The 17,715-nt window shown below is 40.8% G+C and overlaps 1 protein-coding gene across 3 annotated transcripts in view; it reads right to left on the reverse strand.

Moving 5' to 3' along the window:
* Positions 1-17,715, reverse strand: part of LOC116697561 (E3 ubiquitin-protein ligase SH3RF3) — a 99,044-nt gene that overhangs the window by 1,225 nt on the left and 80,104 nt on the right. For 2 of the 3 annotated variants that reach the window (XM_032528848.1, XM_032528846.1), the window contains 4 exons: positions 14,647-14,930; positions 11,357-11,682; positions 4,124-4,497; positions 1,090-2,893 (listed from right to left, as the gene is read on the reverse strand). In XM_032528848.1, the coding sequence (XP_032384739.1) occupies positions 2,725-2,893; positions 4,124-4,497; positions 11,357-11,682; positions 14,647-14,930 (1,153 nt within the window). In that variant the 3' untranslated portion in view covers positions 1,090-2,724. The remainder of the gene's footprint in view (positions 1-1,089; positions 2,894-4,123; positions 4,498-11,356; positions 11,683-14,646; positions 14,931-17,715) is intronic. The other variant, XM_032528847.1, reaches the window with a different exon arrangement.

Genomic DNA, 17,715 nt, shown 5'->3' on the forward strand with positions numbered 1-17,715 from the left:
CACTGTATTAAAAAAGCCTCACAATAAGCCTCGCTGTGTACACTTGAAAGAGGATTGAAAAAACAGACAAAAATGGTCAATTAAACTGAACTAAAACTGTAAAGAATCAAAGCGATATCTGTCAGACTAGCCCTAGTCTTTGTGAGTGTGTGTGTGTGTTTGAGTATGTGACTAAGAAAAATCTTAATCTAAATCGCAGAGTGTTTTTGGTTTCATTTGTTGCTCTAGACGCAAAGGATTACCCATGCTGCACTGCCAGCAGCCAGGAGAGGATTGCAGACCATGCTGTAATCACTTTGTAAAGTCTATTTCCCTTGCATGGTTTTGCACGCTTTCCTTCACAGTTTAAGGGATCGGGGTCGAGTCCCCCCCCCCCACACACATACACAATCGAATAGTGAATAGAGAAAAGAAACCTTTACAAGGTACAAACTGCTTGTGCTTTTGTCTCCTCAGTGACAGGCCACCTCCACTTCAAATAAAAGAAAAACATGAAAACATTCAATTAAACTTTTTTTTTTGCAACCAAAAATTGCTACCACTCTTTTTCAGTTTCACTAAGTAGTATGACACGGAAAATAATTACATGGACAAACTAATGGAACAACATTTTCAGACCATTACACTTGTGGCATTGGACTGCACTTCAGAGTTTGATTCGTTGTCTGCAACTTTGACACAAAACACGTTGTGCTTGTTTTCTGTGGAGAGCCTGTAGCAACAGCTCATGTCTGGGTTTTTATTCACATCATATGGAAATAAAACATTTCAAAAGTCGAATTTTGTATTTATATGACATATATGTGTTTTCCATATGACAAAATGCAGTCCACCCAGAAGATTCAAGTGTGCTTAGCCAATTACAGACTCTCACCTGGTTGTGACCCAATTAAAGCCAATTAGACATCTGTGTGCTCAGCCAATGAGTGAGCTTCACCCGCGTGCACATGACCAGTTGTTTGTGCTTCACTCTGGCCTAGTTTTAAAAAAAAAAAAAAAACAGCAGAAAAACCATTTTGTTAACTGTTCTTTCAATGATACATGGCCAGTATTACTCTCTGACACACACACACACACACACACACACACCACACACACACACACACACACACACACACACACACACAGTTAGCGAGTCAAGCTCTGAGTTTCGCTGTGCTTCTATCACCAGAAACAGGGAAACAAGGTAGATGGTTGCGGCTGGATGTAAACTATACAAGCCTGGATTTCACACACTCAGGACGTAGAAATTCACAAAGCAGACTGACTGTACACTCACTGAAGCCGTACAAAAATACTTGTTAGATGTTGATAAAATCAGAGGAAAAGTTGTTGTCAAAGGTTGGCAGTCGTGTGATGAGAATCTTGCGTCCCTGCCTTCTGATTTCAGGTGTTTTCCCCTCCCCCCGTCTCCCGTGAGCATCGAATCCACACATATTTGGTTTCACAATATTGCTGCAGTCAGACACAAACTCTCGACAGTATCTCAGAAAAGGCTGAGGAAGAGGGATTATTGTTAGCAAGAATATTTTTTTTCTGATCTCTGCATTACTGACTATATTCTTTCATGGTTAAAAGGATGTGAAGTAGCAACGGAATCCCGTTTGTCAAATAAATAATAACTGAGTGTAAAATACTGTATACGTAGACATGTTGGCAAATTGTGTAGAACATTACCAAGTGTGTTGTTTGCCTCTATAATCCCACTTAAAAGATCCAAAAACAAATGAGTTTAAATAGTTTAAAGAGTTTTGGCGTAACCTTTATGTTTCCTACATTCAGCAAGCCACTTTATTCACTTTAACCCAGTTGTGGGGGGTCTATAAAGGACAAATTCAAAAAACAAACAAATGGCTGTATAAATGTATGTAAGAGATATAAATAGAAGAATGATTTACCTTAGTCATGTTTTACTTTTTGCACCTTTTGTTTTGTGACAGATCATCACAGCATGACTAGTTTGGGACAACACAAACATCTATTTCAACATATATAGAAACAACTTAATAATGCTACATGCATTGTTATAAACGTATATTGGGTTGGTAAGTAACATATGGGCTTGTTGTCACAAACTAGACACGGAGATGTGTTTACAAATCTGCTCTTTTCAAACTAAGAAAGCACCCGAATTTAAGTTCTGAGGTCTCAGAGAAAAGCAAAGTTAATGCTTTTTGTGCTAGGGTTTGCTGGTGGAGGTGCCAAGGAGAAGAACTGGGAGGCAGGGTTTGTCTTTCTGTGCTCTTTGAGTCTGTGTGTCTTCAGTAGTCAACATCACAGGTCCAGACTACGGAGAGTCTGATCCAACACGGTCACCGGGTGAGCAACGGCAAAAGTTGCCCTGCTTCCTGTGTGGCTGGTCAAAGCTGGGGCTAGCTTTCCTGTGTGTATGTGTGTGTGTTCGTGTGTGTGTGTGTGAATTAGTTGGACTGATATGGGCTTCTGAAGACATTTTCTATTATCGATGTTTTGTGCCAGTATTTATTAGGTTTAAATTTGATTATATCTGTGTTTTTTGATAGATTCTACCAGAGAAAGCATTCTGACTATCATGAAAGCAAGTTTCTTTTTGCAGCGTCCGTCTTCAATCCAAAAGTATAATTCTTAGAAACTAATTTCAGTCCATTCTTCATGTGTATGTAGCTGTAAATCTTGCGTGTGTGGTTGTGTTTTGTAACTCAGAAACAGGAACAGTCATTTGTTCTTTTGTCCACTTTTTCCATTTCAGAAGCTCTCGACGAAGCTGCTGGGAAATAGGCCCGTCTGTCCCGTCCTCTGCAGGGTGCCTTTGTACCAGCCGTCCTCCCTCTTCTTGTGCACAAACACTACGTCGCCTTCCCGCAGCTCGATCTCTGCCTCACTCTGGGGCGGGTAGGGCACCACCACCCGATACCTGCAACACACAGAGACAGTTTTAACACACACAGCGCTGTGGGCGACGTCACATGCTGGAATGGCTCACCTGAACGAATGTAATCAGTGCAGGTGTAGGGGTGTCCCGATTCTCCAAATCCTTGATTCGATTACATTTTCGATTCTCGATTCAATTCTCGTTTTTTTTTTTTTTTTTTTTAAAGCACAGGTTGCTATGCCATTTTTAGACTACACTTTTATGCAATATATCTAACTCTTGTTGGCAATTTACCGCACTACATTGTCAAATTTAAAACATTTATTAACAAAAAAATATAACTTACAATAACTTAAAGGTAATTGGACATAAGCTTTTTTTTTTTTTCAACGCGGACGTTGTCAACATAACTCACTGGAAATCCAAAATATTTCCACACTGGCAACTTCCGTGAAAGAGGAAGGGGCTCAAGTTCTGTCGATGGGTCTCCTGCTTCTGCTTCTGCAGTTGTCATCGCATATTTTCTTTTGACTGGCTGTGACTGTTGGAGGATACGACTCGCAGAAACCTATGCGTTTCTTTCGCTTGGCAGAACGTGAAATGAGGGCGTGCAAGGCGACGTGGGCGGGCACATTCCTCAGGGTCTGCTCGCGTTCATTGTGCGCATTCATCATGCCTAGTTTAATTAACTGTGGATTCGGCTGCAATGTTTAAATGTTTAAACGGGACATTTTAAATCAGGACCCTAAAAGTGTCTGGGCAGGTAAGTTGATTTACTCCCAAAAAATTATCTTCTAAAAATGTAGAAAGTTCTCATTCAAAGTCTCTGAAAATGGGAACGTCTGGGTGCAGTTCCACCATCAACCGCTACGCCCATGGCGCTGTTTCTGGGGGCTTGTGTTGCTGCTCGACGAGCCGCACGGCTGTGACGTGGGGGCATGGCAGTATCAACAATTTCATTTTTAAATCCGATGTTCAAGATTGTGAATTAATATCAATCAATTTTGATTTGAAATCAAAATCATGACACCCTTAGTTGAAAGTATCAATATGTTCCCCGTTACAGACAGCAGTGTGAATGTTTGGAAAAAGAAAAATATCAACCCTCGGATTCTCTGGGATCCTGACCCATCAATATGTTCTCTCTCCCTCGACCTACCTTGCTTATACCTGGCTTATAGGCTTCCAGCGGAAAAGTGTCCCCTTGATTAAGGTTATTAACATTATTAGGAGCAGGATTTATTATAACGATGTATGTGTGTGTGTGCACACCTCTCTCTGGACAGGGGTTTGGGTTCAGGCCGGAGGACCATCAGAGCGTTGCTAGCGCGCGTTGCGGGGGGCGACATGGGGAAGTTGGTGTCCAGGGAGCCAGACTTCCTGTGCAGAGGCTCCAGTCCAATGGCCCCCCCCATCTCACTCTCGATTGGACAAGAGCCGGCCCGTCCCTGCGATGCCATTGGACAGGAACCTGAGCGGGCGTGGTGGTGATGGTGGTGAGGACGGTGGGCAGGGTCGGTGGCCACGGCGCCTTGGCCAGATAGTGAGGGGTCGTGGGTGGGCGGGGAGGAGGGAGGTGAGCGAGGTTTCCTTTTGGCTGCCGCACCTGACAAGAGCTTTAATAAACCTCCAGCTTTCCTCTCCTTCTGAGGGATGAACGGAGTGAATGAAGAGGAGGAGGGAGATTAAAAGAAGGGATGAAGAGAAAGGGTGGAACAAACAAACACAGAGGCTGTAAGGTATACAGGAATAAAGCCTTGAAAAGTGACCAGATGGTAATGATAACGGTGTCTGTGTCTCACCACTGCATATAGAGCCCACAGACCTCAAGTGTGTACACTACATTAATCCAAAAATACTGTAATGAAACAAATAAAAGAATATTTTCCTATTGACTCCATCTGACGCAAGGACATACATCTGGTAATAAAAGCATCAGAGGGCAGACAGTAAAGCAAGGTGAGAGGTTCTCCCTTCAATATTCATGTGCACAAAGTTTCAGGAATTCTGATTCTGACCGAGACATTAAAATGTCTTTTACATCCGCTGCTTTGGTGCTGTATATGTTGAAAGGACACTTCTGTGCGTCTTCAGTGTCTCACTGTGATTACGTGGTACCTTCCTGTAAAACCACAAATAGTTTTTACATTTCTGTTTGTGAGTGTATTCATAAAACAAACACGATACAAACAAGCATACGAAGGTTACGAATGTTGCCAGATTTGTGGTTTCCTTGGATCTTTTACATTTAAAAATTGTACCTCACATAGTATTGTCATGTCATGAACGACTAGATCTAGGTCAGCCATCACTTAAAAATCAACAAAGGCAGCTTGATTCTACTCTTCTACCTTCTGACCTTCACTCACAGTTTTGAATGAAGGAAACTGGTGATGGGAGTAGTTATGACTTAACAATCGGGGAAAAGTATGGAATTTAAGTAAATTTTTCACAGCACAAAAGGCTTTGCCATCAAAAAGCAAATTGTGAAAAGACAAGGTAGCGGTGCAAAGTGGTCCGCTAACAATCCTTCAAGCTGAATACATGTGCATCTACTGCAGTGGTCTTAAGAATAAACGTATGACATGAGGGTTTTTTTAAAATGCACCTATAAAGGGGCCAGATTTGTTTCATGAATGTTTTGATTAAGAAAGGCTGCTTTCAGTCGTCCGTAGATACCAGAAAACAAAAAGTTTTGTTTCCTTGCTGTTTTGTCCGTTTTCCCGTTTTAGTGATGACAACCGGAGATATGAGATGCCCGCAAAATTAATTTCTTTTGATGCATGAAGTTTCCATACAGCCTGTCCTGCCTTTCAGCCATCTGTTTTTTTTATAAATGGGTGCTCGATCAAGCATCAGTTTCTTTTTACATTAAAAAAAATGGTCTATTCAAGGCTGTGAGGAAGTTGCAGGGGCAAGGTAGGGCATACCTTTGGGTAATAAAAAAAATTGACTTGAAAAAAAGGATTTGTGGTCAAATGTATATGAAATGGAAAATTAATCCAAACCGGAAATCATCACAAAAATGATGTTTCCAGAGCAGAAGGGAAAATCGACACACATACACACAAAGTTTTTTTGCTTTCCCCAAAGACACCGTCAGTGTTTTTTAAAAAGCAAATTTATAAGTGTGAATGGTTTTTCTTACAGTCGGTTGGTAATAATGATAGAGAGGGCAAAAAAAACCCGGGAGACCCAAAATACTGGTGGGCCCCCAGCTACGTCAAAAAGCTGTGAAGGGGCCCGCCCGTAATTTTCGGGATTAAAAAAACAGTACATTAAATGACGCCCGTTCAAGATATAAACGTAATGGTACGTAAAAAAAAAACCAAGGGCATTCCCGAAATGCGCAGCAATGAGAGGAGGCAAAGACAAAGGAACAGACGTTATGTGAACCTGGTGCAAAGGCGGAAAACACAAATGGGGGCATGCTGCGGTAGTAGGAGTAAAATTTAGCGCCGCGTAACACACGTGACATGCCTTCCCCTTTCTTTCCAAACCACCCCCTTTAAATTTGGCGTTAAGTTGCAAATTTAGCATCTGCGGCCCTGTACCGGGAAAGCTGCGCTTTTGCCCCACCACACCCCAGCATCTGCAGGCTCTGGCCAGAAGCCACTTCATCGTCACTCCCCAATATGCAAACCCAAACTGAGGGGAGCGATGAGGTCGGAGTCTGGCCGCCAAACACAATGTTCTGCTGTTATGTTTACATTTCAGACGTGAGCTGTCTGCCTGAACTAAACCTTCAGTTGTGTGTTCCAGACTTTGCAGCTTTGGTACTTGCCATAACAATGAACTAAAAACGTAATATTTACCAGTTTCAGTCTAACCCATTACATCTGTGTTAATTGTTTTACATCCAGAGCAAAGTTCATTTTCACAGATATTTGCTCAGTGTCAGGGGTTTGGTATTTGTTTCTTTTCTTGTGTGTGTGAGCGGTTTTATTTCTGTGAATCACATTGTGAGTGCAATCCTTGTTACCTTGATCATAATGATTTCTCTCAACTGTCTTCACATGAGAGCACTTTTTCACATGAGAGCACAAGCCATCTCTTTTCATCCTCTCCAGCTTGAATGATTTCTCTAAATATCAGATGGGTGCTACATGCTGAGTAAACATTTGATACTGCCCATTACAATTTCTAAAACAACACTGAGAGCTTATTTGAGGGAAATCCAAACCTATAATCACATTACAAAGAACACTTCTGTAATATATTTGAAATTGCTGATATATGTGGCCAGGATAGCTCAGTTGGTAAAGCAGACACATGTATATGGAGGTTTATTCCTCAACGCAGAGGGACCAGGGTTTGAGTCCAACCTGTGACGATTTCCTGCACGTCTTCCTCCTCTCTCTCCCCCCTTTCATAGCCATCCTAATCCTTAAAGGCAGAAATGCCATCTATTACTTATTTTGTTGCCCATCTGTCACACCATATTTGCAAGCCTTTGCAGAAGGCTCCGTAGTACAGTCAACTACAGAACCAGGCCTAAGGCAAACCTGTGCTTTATGACTGCTGTAAAAAAATGGAGACGATCAAAGTGATAATCTGTCAGAGTAAAAGCCAGACCTCAGGAAAACAGAAAACACAACACTTCAGGAAGTTTTCTAAAAGAAATGACCCAGCTAGTACACCTACTTTGGTTTTGGGTTGCAACTAACAATTGATTAATCCATTAATTATTATTTTTCAATCAATTAATTGCAAAAAATGGCCATCATAAATTCCAAAAGCTCAAGTTAGCATTGTAAAATAGCTTGTTTTGGCTTACTAACAGTCTAAAAATATAATCAACAATATAAAAGAGATAAGAGCAGAATTTACTCATGTTTGAGGCTTAAAGCAGAAAATATTTGGTATTTTTAATCAATAAAGACAACAATTACCCTAGTTTTTGTAGATGAACTTAACGATTAGGTCTCGAAAGATTTGCAAAATCGGGGCCTGCGTCATAATCTAAAAGTTCTTGTAATACATTCATGAATCTAAACTATAGGGCCAAACATGAGAACCTTTGAGTTTGACAATTTGGTAGATATCCTACAACCCAAAGAGTGATACTGTATACTAAACAGACTGAATAGCAGAACTAAATTCAATCATTGAACCTCTAACAACAAAACTCATACATTTACACTGACAAAGTACACAGTCACCACATTTTTGGTATAAGTGACAAAAAACGTCACAATATCTGATCAAAGAATTCAATAAAAATTCATAGTCCTAATGACTAGGTTTGGGCATCATTTGGATTTTAACATTCCAAATGCGATTCTTCCTTTCGACTGCGGATCGTATCGATTCCGCTTCTTTGAGGGGTAGGGTTGAAACGGGTCACATGCTTCTTTCACAAATAAGAGGAAAGTTTTATTTTGATTCAATGGTGGGTTGCAGTTTTACCGGGCTTTTTCAACACAAAATAAAACCACACTAGAGCGCTGCTATGCTCCATGGCTGCAACACAACAGGTGCCTGGCCACTACAGAAACCAAACCTTGCACTTGTTAAATTTGATGATGAGATTTTAAATCAAACCCTCCAAATGATTCCAATAGAAAAACAATTCTACTGGATTCGTAATTTTGAAGCCATTCCAAGACGGAATCGGTTCTTGATGCCCAATCCTACTAATGACTAGTCTTAGTAAAGAGATGGGTCAGAACATACAATATAAAATGTTCCACTGCTTTGGCAACAAAGATTTCCTTCCTGTCATGCAAATAAAGCTTTTTTGAATTTTACTCTGGGAAAGGGAGGAGAAGGTAGAGAGAAAAATAAAGATGAATAGATGGGGAGAAAATGGTGAGATACAGAGGGAGAAAGGAATGGAGGATGGACTCACAGAGGGAACGAGGTAGAGGGGAGGACAGAAAGAAGGAGAGGAAAGAGAAAAAGTGGAAAGACAGAACAGAAGGATGTAGAGAGAGAAAAGGAAGGAAGGAGGGAGGTGGGACGGAAAGCAACGGAAAAAAGGGAATAATTACTCCCTCTCCTCTTTCATCTGCAGGCTTAAAGGCTTAGTCTGCCTTTGAGTGTGTTTTTGTGTGTGTGTGTGTGTGTGGTGTGTGTGTGTGTGTGTGTGTGCTTGTCTATGTGTCTGTCTGTGTACACAAGTGAATCAAACTGCTGCTGTTGTTCCAAAACCAACCACCAGATGGCAGCACACACTCATACTTTAGGTCCAATTTAGTTTTGGAGGAGTACCAGCACACTGGCAGGATGCTGGAACTGAACAGAGCATGTAGTGTTTTCTTTCTTCCTCTCTGTTCCTTTTACATGTCGTTTTGGAAATAAACAGCCTTTACATTATGCAGGTGTGTGTTTGTTTGTGTGTAAAGTTTGTGTGTAAATGGCGCACCCTGATATAGATACAGTTAAGAACATCCAGGAAGAATAAGGTGCTGATGTTGAGTTCATGTCAGAGGCAGGTTTTGAACTGAAGCTTTCAGAGTAGACGCAGGGGTGTAAAGATTGCTCAGGGTTGAGAGGCATGATGCTCTGCACAACAGTTTCTGTCCACCCCCTCAAAGCTAATTACTTATCATTTACTCACCCATGCTCAACACTCTCTAAATGCTTTTGAGATAAATAAATAAAAAAATGGAGAAAAAAAAGGAATCATGGGTACTCCATATTTTGCTTGGTGTAATTGTTCTGATCTAAGCTCAAAGCCTTAACTTCTCTTTAATATACAGTTAAACATAGTTTTTCAAGACATTTTTAGACTTTTTCTGGACCTTCTGAAATCCTGCAGGCACTTCCTATAGCCGTTCAGTTGGCAGCTGCCCTGCGTGCACAGACTGCTTGGAAACGTCTACTAACACATCTCAATGTCCAACGTGATATGTGTCTGTAACGCTGGCTGCGCTCTAGACAGTGTGTCGAACAGAGATTATCCTAACTGTGTCTGCCAGACAGTTATCATAGCTGCTTTATCAGTTCCTCTGTGACAATGACCGACTCCGTGCGGCCTCATCGCCACCCTGACATCAAACCTGATGTTTCGGCTCTGCCAAGCACAAATTATTAGAGCAAGCGCTGGGAATGAGGGGTTAAGCTGACCATTTTTTTCAAGGGATACTATGATGATATAATATGGTGGAGTGAGACTAAAACAGTATCTATAAATTAAATTAGTCATCCTGCCCAAAAACTGAGACATATGATGGCTTTTCTTACAGAGTTTTAATCTTGTCAGGGTGTAAAGGCATCCAAAACAGCATTTATATCATAACTGGATGCTACAACTAAAGCAAATCCATATTGAGAGGTTGTTTTGGTAGCATAGCAGCTCATTTAGGCTGGGTGAGGCAGGTCATCACTTAGGATTTATAGACAGCATTCCAAAACAAACTAGAATCATTTTTTTAGGCTGACATTTCATTAAGTGAAAAGAAAAAAAAAGACGTATTTTGCATTTTTTGATATCAGAATGACATGAGCAATACAACTACCTTGTTATGACTTCATTAGATATATTCAGCATATTGGTAATAATCCTGAATCTGGTTCAAGCTATCTTTGAGTGTGACAATGTAAACAAGGCTGCTGCCTGCTGTTCCATAGTCAATGAGCTGTTTGTCAGCTAGTCATAGATTAGCTGTCCCAGACAGTGGAGCCAACAGTTAAACAAATGGAGCTGAGACAGAAGCCAGCATTCGGTCCCATCCTTCACTGTCAGTGTAGCCCGATTTAACATCCACAGCTTTAACACCGCGGATATCACAACATATAGGATGGGGTTCAGCATTTGTGCCAGCTGCCTGGGGGAATGACACTTACTGAGGAATATACAGACACAATACACAAAGCCATGTGATATCTCGAAGACAGAAAACATTTTTTTCACCTGATGTGGTGTTAAAGATAATTAAAACATGTGGTGAGTTTTAGTTACAGGAAGACAAAATGTCTGGATTGAAAGAGAGTGGCACCATGTATTTTTTCTCCTTGCACAAATGATATGTGTACTAGTATAACTGCGAGGTTTGAAGGAAGAAAGTGTTCTGTTAATGGAGATGTGGACTCACACTGAGTCAATACTTGTTTTTGCCATAGTGAATACCCTGCTCTTACAAAACAGGTTCCTGACTCTGGATATTTTACTTAATAATGACTGTCCGGTCTTGATGTATGTAGGCAAGTGATTTCTTTAAATTCTTTCTGGAAGACAAGTGTGAAGTTACTGCATTCAGCTCTTCATTATGGATGAGGTGGAAATAATAGACGTTGCATTGTAGAAGTAAGACATCCAATTATTCTATTAAAAAAAAGTGAAAGTTGTTCTCATTTCTCAAAACACAATACATCTTTTGTATGCAAATCTGGGTAATTAAGGCAACTAATGTTGGAATATCAGTATCTATTTCCACAGAGGATTTTTCACAGTATGACTCTTAAACATTGGTGCAAAAAGGAACATATGAAAACAAGCCAATGATAATTGACTCTCAGCTAAAATGTACAGTTGTAATTGTTCTTGAGAATGAGCCTCACCTTCTCTGCTTTGGGTGCGAGGACGCCCTGGGTGGGGGTGTGGGAGTTTCCCGATGATGGTGTCTGCAAGGGACTGGCCGGGTCCCCGTTGAGAAGCACCGCTGACACGTTGGGAGGCGTGAGGCAGGAGAGAGGGGAGGAGAGGGGGAGGAGCGGCCTCGAGGCAGGGGAAGAGAGGGGTGAGGGCCCTAAGCTGGGTCCTGGAGACACCATGGAGAGAGGACGACCCGACTGGCCGGGGCAGCGTGAGGGGGAGGAACTCTGAGGACGCAGAGGGGAGAGGGCCACTGTGGAGCGCTCTGGGCTTCCAGCAGGAGGACTGTGGACTAAAACGAACAAAAAACACACATGTGTTATTTTAATTTAATTTATATTGTTTACTGATCCGCAGTGGGGAAATTATAATTGTGAAAAACTTTTAATGAGTCCAGTCATCACTAATCCTATGGAAGAGGATTAGGGCCACTGGTGAAAAATGTATGTGAGTTCTGACTTTATTCTCATAATTCTGAGATTAAAGTCAGAATTCTGAATGTATGTGAGTTCTGACTTTATTCTCATAATTCTGAGATTAAAGTCAGAATTCTGAATGTATGTGAGTTCTGACTTTATTCTCATAATTCTGAGATTAAAGTCAGAATTCTGAATTTATGTGAGTTCTGACTTTATTCTCATAATTCTGAGAATAAAGTCAGAATTCTGAATTTATGTGAGTTCTGACTTTATTCTCATAATTCTGAGATTAAAGTCAGAATTCTGAATTTATGTGAGTTCTGACTTTATTCTCATAATTCTGAGATTAAAGTCAGAATTCTGAATGTATGTGAGTTCTGACTTTATTCTCATAATTCTGAGATTAAAGTCAGAATTCTGAATGTATGTGAGTTCTGACTTTATTCTCATAATTCTGAGATTAAAGTCAGAATTCTGAATTTATGTGAGTTCTGACTTTATTCTCATAATTCTGAGAATAAAGTCAGAACTCACATACATTTTTCACCAGTGGCCCTAATCCTCTTCCGTACTAATCCTGAAAGGAAGCATGCCAATGTTTTGGGAGCAATCAATATCTGAGGAAAAATATGTTATCAAAATAATCTGTGTCTTTGGTATGCAGGTCTAGCACTATTATATAAAAGAAATGCCATTTCACAAAGGCAATCCCTGGTTCCTGAAAGACATAGCCACACTATCGCATGATTTTGTGCCTATTTTGGATTGCAGTAACGTCTAAAAGGAATACTGGGTAATGCAAAATGCAATTACTTGACACACTGTTGTGCTTAGGAGGCTTAAGCATAGCAGCTAAGGCTGCTGTAGTCTATCCCCACATGCAATGGGTGGAATGCAGAGAAACCTGTCTATCACAGAGGTGCAGTAGATGAACGAACATTATCTATAAATTACTTGTGTGGAGACTTCAATTCACTTCAGTTGCACATTTTTGGTCTGACTAAAACCCACAAACACAGAACAGGCCAATCTGAGAGGATGAGGTTCAAAATTTAAAACAGCTTGCTGGAAATAAGAATGTAACGTTTTGTGAATAATCTAAGATTTAGTTGAAACTTGTTGATACTTGTAGAAATAGGAAACTGGCTGAGGTGTTGTATGAGGTCATTTTGTGCCCCCCCCCCCCCCCCCACACACACACACACACACACACACACACTCAGCCACCTGCTCTTCTCTCTACAGTACTCAGTAGAAATCCATAGAGAGGCGTGCTGATCATGTGATAAAACCACTAAACGCCAGAACTATGCACATACTTTATTTTGTAATGGAGACCAGATGTGTGTATGTGTGTCTGTTTGCGTGTATGTGAGAGGGAGAGAAAAACAGAGGGAGAAAAGGAAAGAGGTGGACGGAGAGAGACATGAAGCTCTGTCATTACGCCTCCATAAAACAAAAAGCACAGTGATGTCATTCAGCTGTGTTTGGGAGTCTGTGTTCACTTGCATGTGTATGTATGTGGGAGTGCACATGTCTGTGTGTTTGTGTGTGTGTGTGTGTGTGTGTGTGTGTGTGTGTTATTCTTGGCAGTATTCTCACAGTGTGTACTCTTCAGCCTCCCAAAAGAAACGGTCACCATTATTTTCTCAGAGGGAGAAAGAAAACACACAAAGAGAAAGAGAGAAAGGGGTTCTGGAAAGATGAATAGACTCTGAGTGGGGAACTAGGCTCATATGATCTAGACATTGTACAGACACAGGTGTGTGCATGTTGGTGAGCGTGGGAGTGTGCGTGTGGCAGGCACACACAGTACCACTGCTTGAACAGAACTCTTAGTAATGTCTTTGTGTTGTGTGCAGACTATATGTACACAGCAAAGCTGCTACATTTTTCTACTGTGAGTATGTTCTTGTAACTGCTTTGCAATAGTGGCTTATGTTCAGTGATGAATCAGTGGGTTCATATAGTGCAGAGAAAAGTAAGAGTGAGAGATGGGTGCATGATGTTTGCTTCCAACAACAGTATCAAAGGGATTCAAATATATCTTTTCAATGCAAAGGTGTAAGATGGTTCTGAACTGTGGTTCTGCTGTAATCTTAATGCAGGAATACACCAGCCTTCTGAGTTCTCTCTGTGTAGAGTTTCTTCTCTATTATATGTGTGTCTTTTCCCAACAGTCAATGACTAACAGCATTGGATGAACTGGAGGTTAAAGAGGCTGCTGTTAGCATATGTCAGCACAATTTTATATGGTGCAGAGGCTACTTGAATTAATGACTGATCAATATTCTATTATTCTATAATCAGAGACTAAGGGGATAAAATGCTCTGCTCCTTTAAGCCTGCAGGCTGGTGAGCAGTCTTAGTATTGCACTGCGTGATATTGCAGAGCATGAAATACCAGAGACAGACACTCTTCATGTGAGTAAATACTTTCTTTTCACTTGCATTTCTCTGGAGGATTCAAGATTTGCCTCTCCTTTCACACAGTGTCATATTGGGAGGCTTTAAAGTGGTTGCTTCTGTTGCAGAATAGCAGGCTGTTTGTTTTCACAAGTGCAGCTCAGCTTGTTCAACAAGTTCTCAATCATTTTTATCTTGAGTGCCACTTTGGACGAGAAGATTATGAATCGTTTATTTACTATGTTGGGGCTGTGTCATTTTGTTAATTCATAATAATCAGTGAACGTGTGATTGGGATAGATTAATAAACACGAACAAAACTGAAAACAGATGCTTCTGAATGTTTAATGAATTCAGTGCTAAATGATTAAAACTCACTATGTGTATTTCTAACATTGTGTGTGTTTGTGTGTGTGTTTGTTTCTGCTTACCCAGCTGCATGGAGGTGCGTGCCTGGTTAACTGTATGCTGATTGGAGCGCAGGCAGTTCTTCAGCTGGGCAGCGGCAGTTTGTGGAGAGGAGGCGGGACTTGCAGTGTTAACAGAGTTTGCTAGTGGGGTTGAGGGACGGGACGAAGAGGGCCCCGGCGACCCTGGGGACCCTGGAGACGAAGGGGCGGAGATTTTACTACACCCACTTCCTCCTCCTCCTCCTCCTCCACCAACTGGACTGGACAAAGACGAGCCCCGAGAAGCACCAACTCCAAACGGGGCCCTGCAGAGGAGAGAGGGGGGTGGGGTGAGGGAGAGCTTGTCATTGAATGTTTCAGTTGTTTAAAGTGACTATATGTAACTTTTAAACGTTTCTGTGAAATGTAAAATTTTCCATCTGTTAAATATAAATTACCTGTAACAGCCAATGAGACTAACAGTGAAAAGAACGCTATTATTATATAGTTTTTAATAATGCCTCTCTCCGAGTCCGCCTTCTACAGCAGGTAGAAGGCGCTACAGAGCACACATTCCGAAGGGTCAAACATTTTGGCGTGAAACCGGAAAAGCATGTTATTGTATTCAGCCAGGTAAAGGGTAGCAGGAGATTTCTTTATATAGGCCTAATTTTATTTTAGAAGTTATCTGCTGTAGTTACGGCTGATACTGGGGCAGGACCATCACAGAAAAGAAGGAAATTAAAAGAAGAACTAAAAGCTAGGGAAAGTGAAAGACAACGGGCTAAATCCAAGTAACACTTGGTTGGGCTTTCAACAGATGGAAAAAATTACGGGGTTGTAAATGATTTGTATGTAATGTCTTTGTGCGATGTGGTTGTACGTCAGTAGCCAACATTAAATTACGTCCCCCTTCCATTTAGCATGGACATTTTCTTCCTTTTAGTCTGTGTTTACGTTGGCTTATTATTTTCTTTTCCCTCGTCCCCCAGTACTTGTGTAAAGCGTCCGTGGGTTTCATGAAATGAGGCATAATCTAAGATATTACTACACTGGTTCCTACAACAAACTCGTACCGCTTTGGCTCGTGACAATGATACCAGGTCTATCTCACGATACATCTAAAGTAGGCCAAGTTACCGGATGCAAACTCAAAATGCAATCATGCATCTGTAACGTTATCTCTTATCGTAAATTAATGATTTTCTGTGAGAGAAAAACATTCATTTTAACCATATGACTTCTCCGTGACGCTAACTCCTAGACCTGAGTGGTAAAAACCCTCCCGCTTTGTCCAAGGGGACCGCTGAAATCAACACAAACTGAAAGTTGCCAATAGCCACTTGAAAGATATTTTTTTATGATTTATAATTATGATTTAAGTTATATGATAACAAAAAGGCTATTGCTTTAGAAACAGGGGTCTTTCTGTGATACCAGTGTCACTCTATGGATGGCAATGTCTGTCTTCCCCACCACATTTTGGTCCAGAGTGAACTATTTGATGTATTGCCATGAAATTTGGTGCCGACACTCATGTGCAAATAAGGGTTAATTGTAATAACTTTGTTGAACTTCAACTTTAATCTAGCGCTATCAAGAATTCAAATTTTGAAACTTTCCTAAACTAAATTCCTGCAACACTAATGACATTTTCATCAGCCTCAGCTGCACTTTGTGTTTAGTGCAAATTAGCAACTGTTAGCATGTTAACAAGCTAGATTTCACTTAAATTACATAAGTGAACATTGTAACCACTATACTCCCTTGTGGTTTTAGCATGCTAATGTTAGCATTCAGCTTAAAGCAAAGCTGTGCCTGAGCCTGACAGAGCCGCTAACATGGCTTTTGTGTAATACAAATTTTAATAGAGTTTTGTCCATAATAGCAGAACAGGAAGTGCAAACAGCACTATTATCCTCGGTCAAAGTGAGTGATTTCAGTTCTACTATCTAACCGTGTTGGGCAAGTTTCTTTTGAAAAGTAATTAGTTACAGTTACTAGTTACTTCTTCCAAAAAGTAACGAAATTAGATACTTAGTTACAAACTGTAAAAGTAACTAATTACTTTAGAAAGTAACTAATGCGTTACTTTCAAGTACATTTTTAATTGCTCAAATTTGACCTCACATCCACCCCTCTTTAATGGAACAATTAATTATGTGAAATCTGAATATTATAATGAAAGGGACACTTAATACAAACATACAAAATATATACACTCTTGTGTGCGTGTATGTGTGTGTGTGTGTGTGTGTGTGTGTGTGTGTAGCTTCGGAGCGAGTAGCCACTCTAGAGTCATAGTGAGAGAAACAAAGTGTCTCCCCTATGTTTTCTGACCACGGTGGGCAATCTTTTGCAAGAAAAGTTACCCCCCCCTTGATTTCATAATGTCATACCTGTCTCTTGTTGACTGACTTGCTTGTGTTGTTCGTTGTGTGTCCGACTATGCGTGCTTTCGAACACCCGCCCAACTCTACCTCTGAGTGGTCTATCATGAAATTTTACTCAACCTCAGCCAATCATCAGCATCTATGCGCTTGTCTCGTGCACGGCCCACTAACCAAAGAAGAAATAAAGTCTTTGCCTCTCGGCTCAGAGATCTAGTTGGTCTGATGAGAAAAACAGCGTCAATTAGAGTAACGCGCTGCGTTTTTTGGCAGTAATGTAACGGCGTTATTAAGATGGAATGAGTCATCAATTAGATTACCCGTTACTGAAAAAAGTAACGCTGTTATTTTATAACGCCGTTATTCCCATCACTGCTATCTAATGATCAGCACTACTTAACGTCCTATTGTAACATCTATGGAGCTGCAGGCTGCTCAAGTTTCTCTCTGCAGAGTGCTGAATGGCAGAACAGTGAGGTGAACATTATTGACTCGGCGGTATTCACACTCTTATGGCCGCCTATCGACTTCCCGTCAAACACATATAGAGTTATGGCTTTCTGCGTGTATGTACCAATAGAAACAGCAAAGTTATTCACAGATTCTTTGATTTGAGATGCTCTATGGACAACACATGCACTGCTTATTGTGTGAGAGATCAATAACTTTTAAGACTTTTTATTATTAACAATTCTATTAAACCAAAACTGGATTTGTGCCA

Source organism: Etheostoma spectabile, chromosome 11 (genome assembly GCF_008692095.1).
Source record: "Etheostoma spectabile isolate EspeVRDwgs_2016 chromosome 11, UIUC_Espe_1.0, whole genome shotgun sequence".
NCBI classification, from domain to species: Eukaryota; Metazoa; Chordata; class Actinopteri; order Perciformes; family Percidae; genus Etheostoma; species Etheostoma spectabile.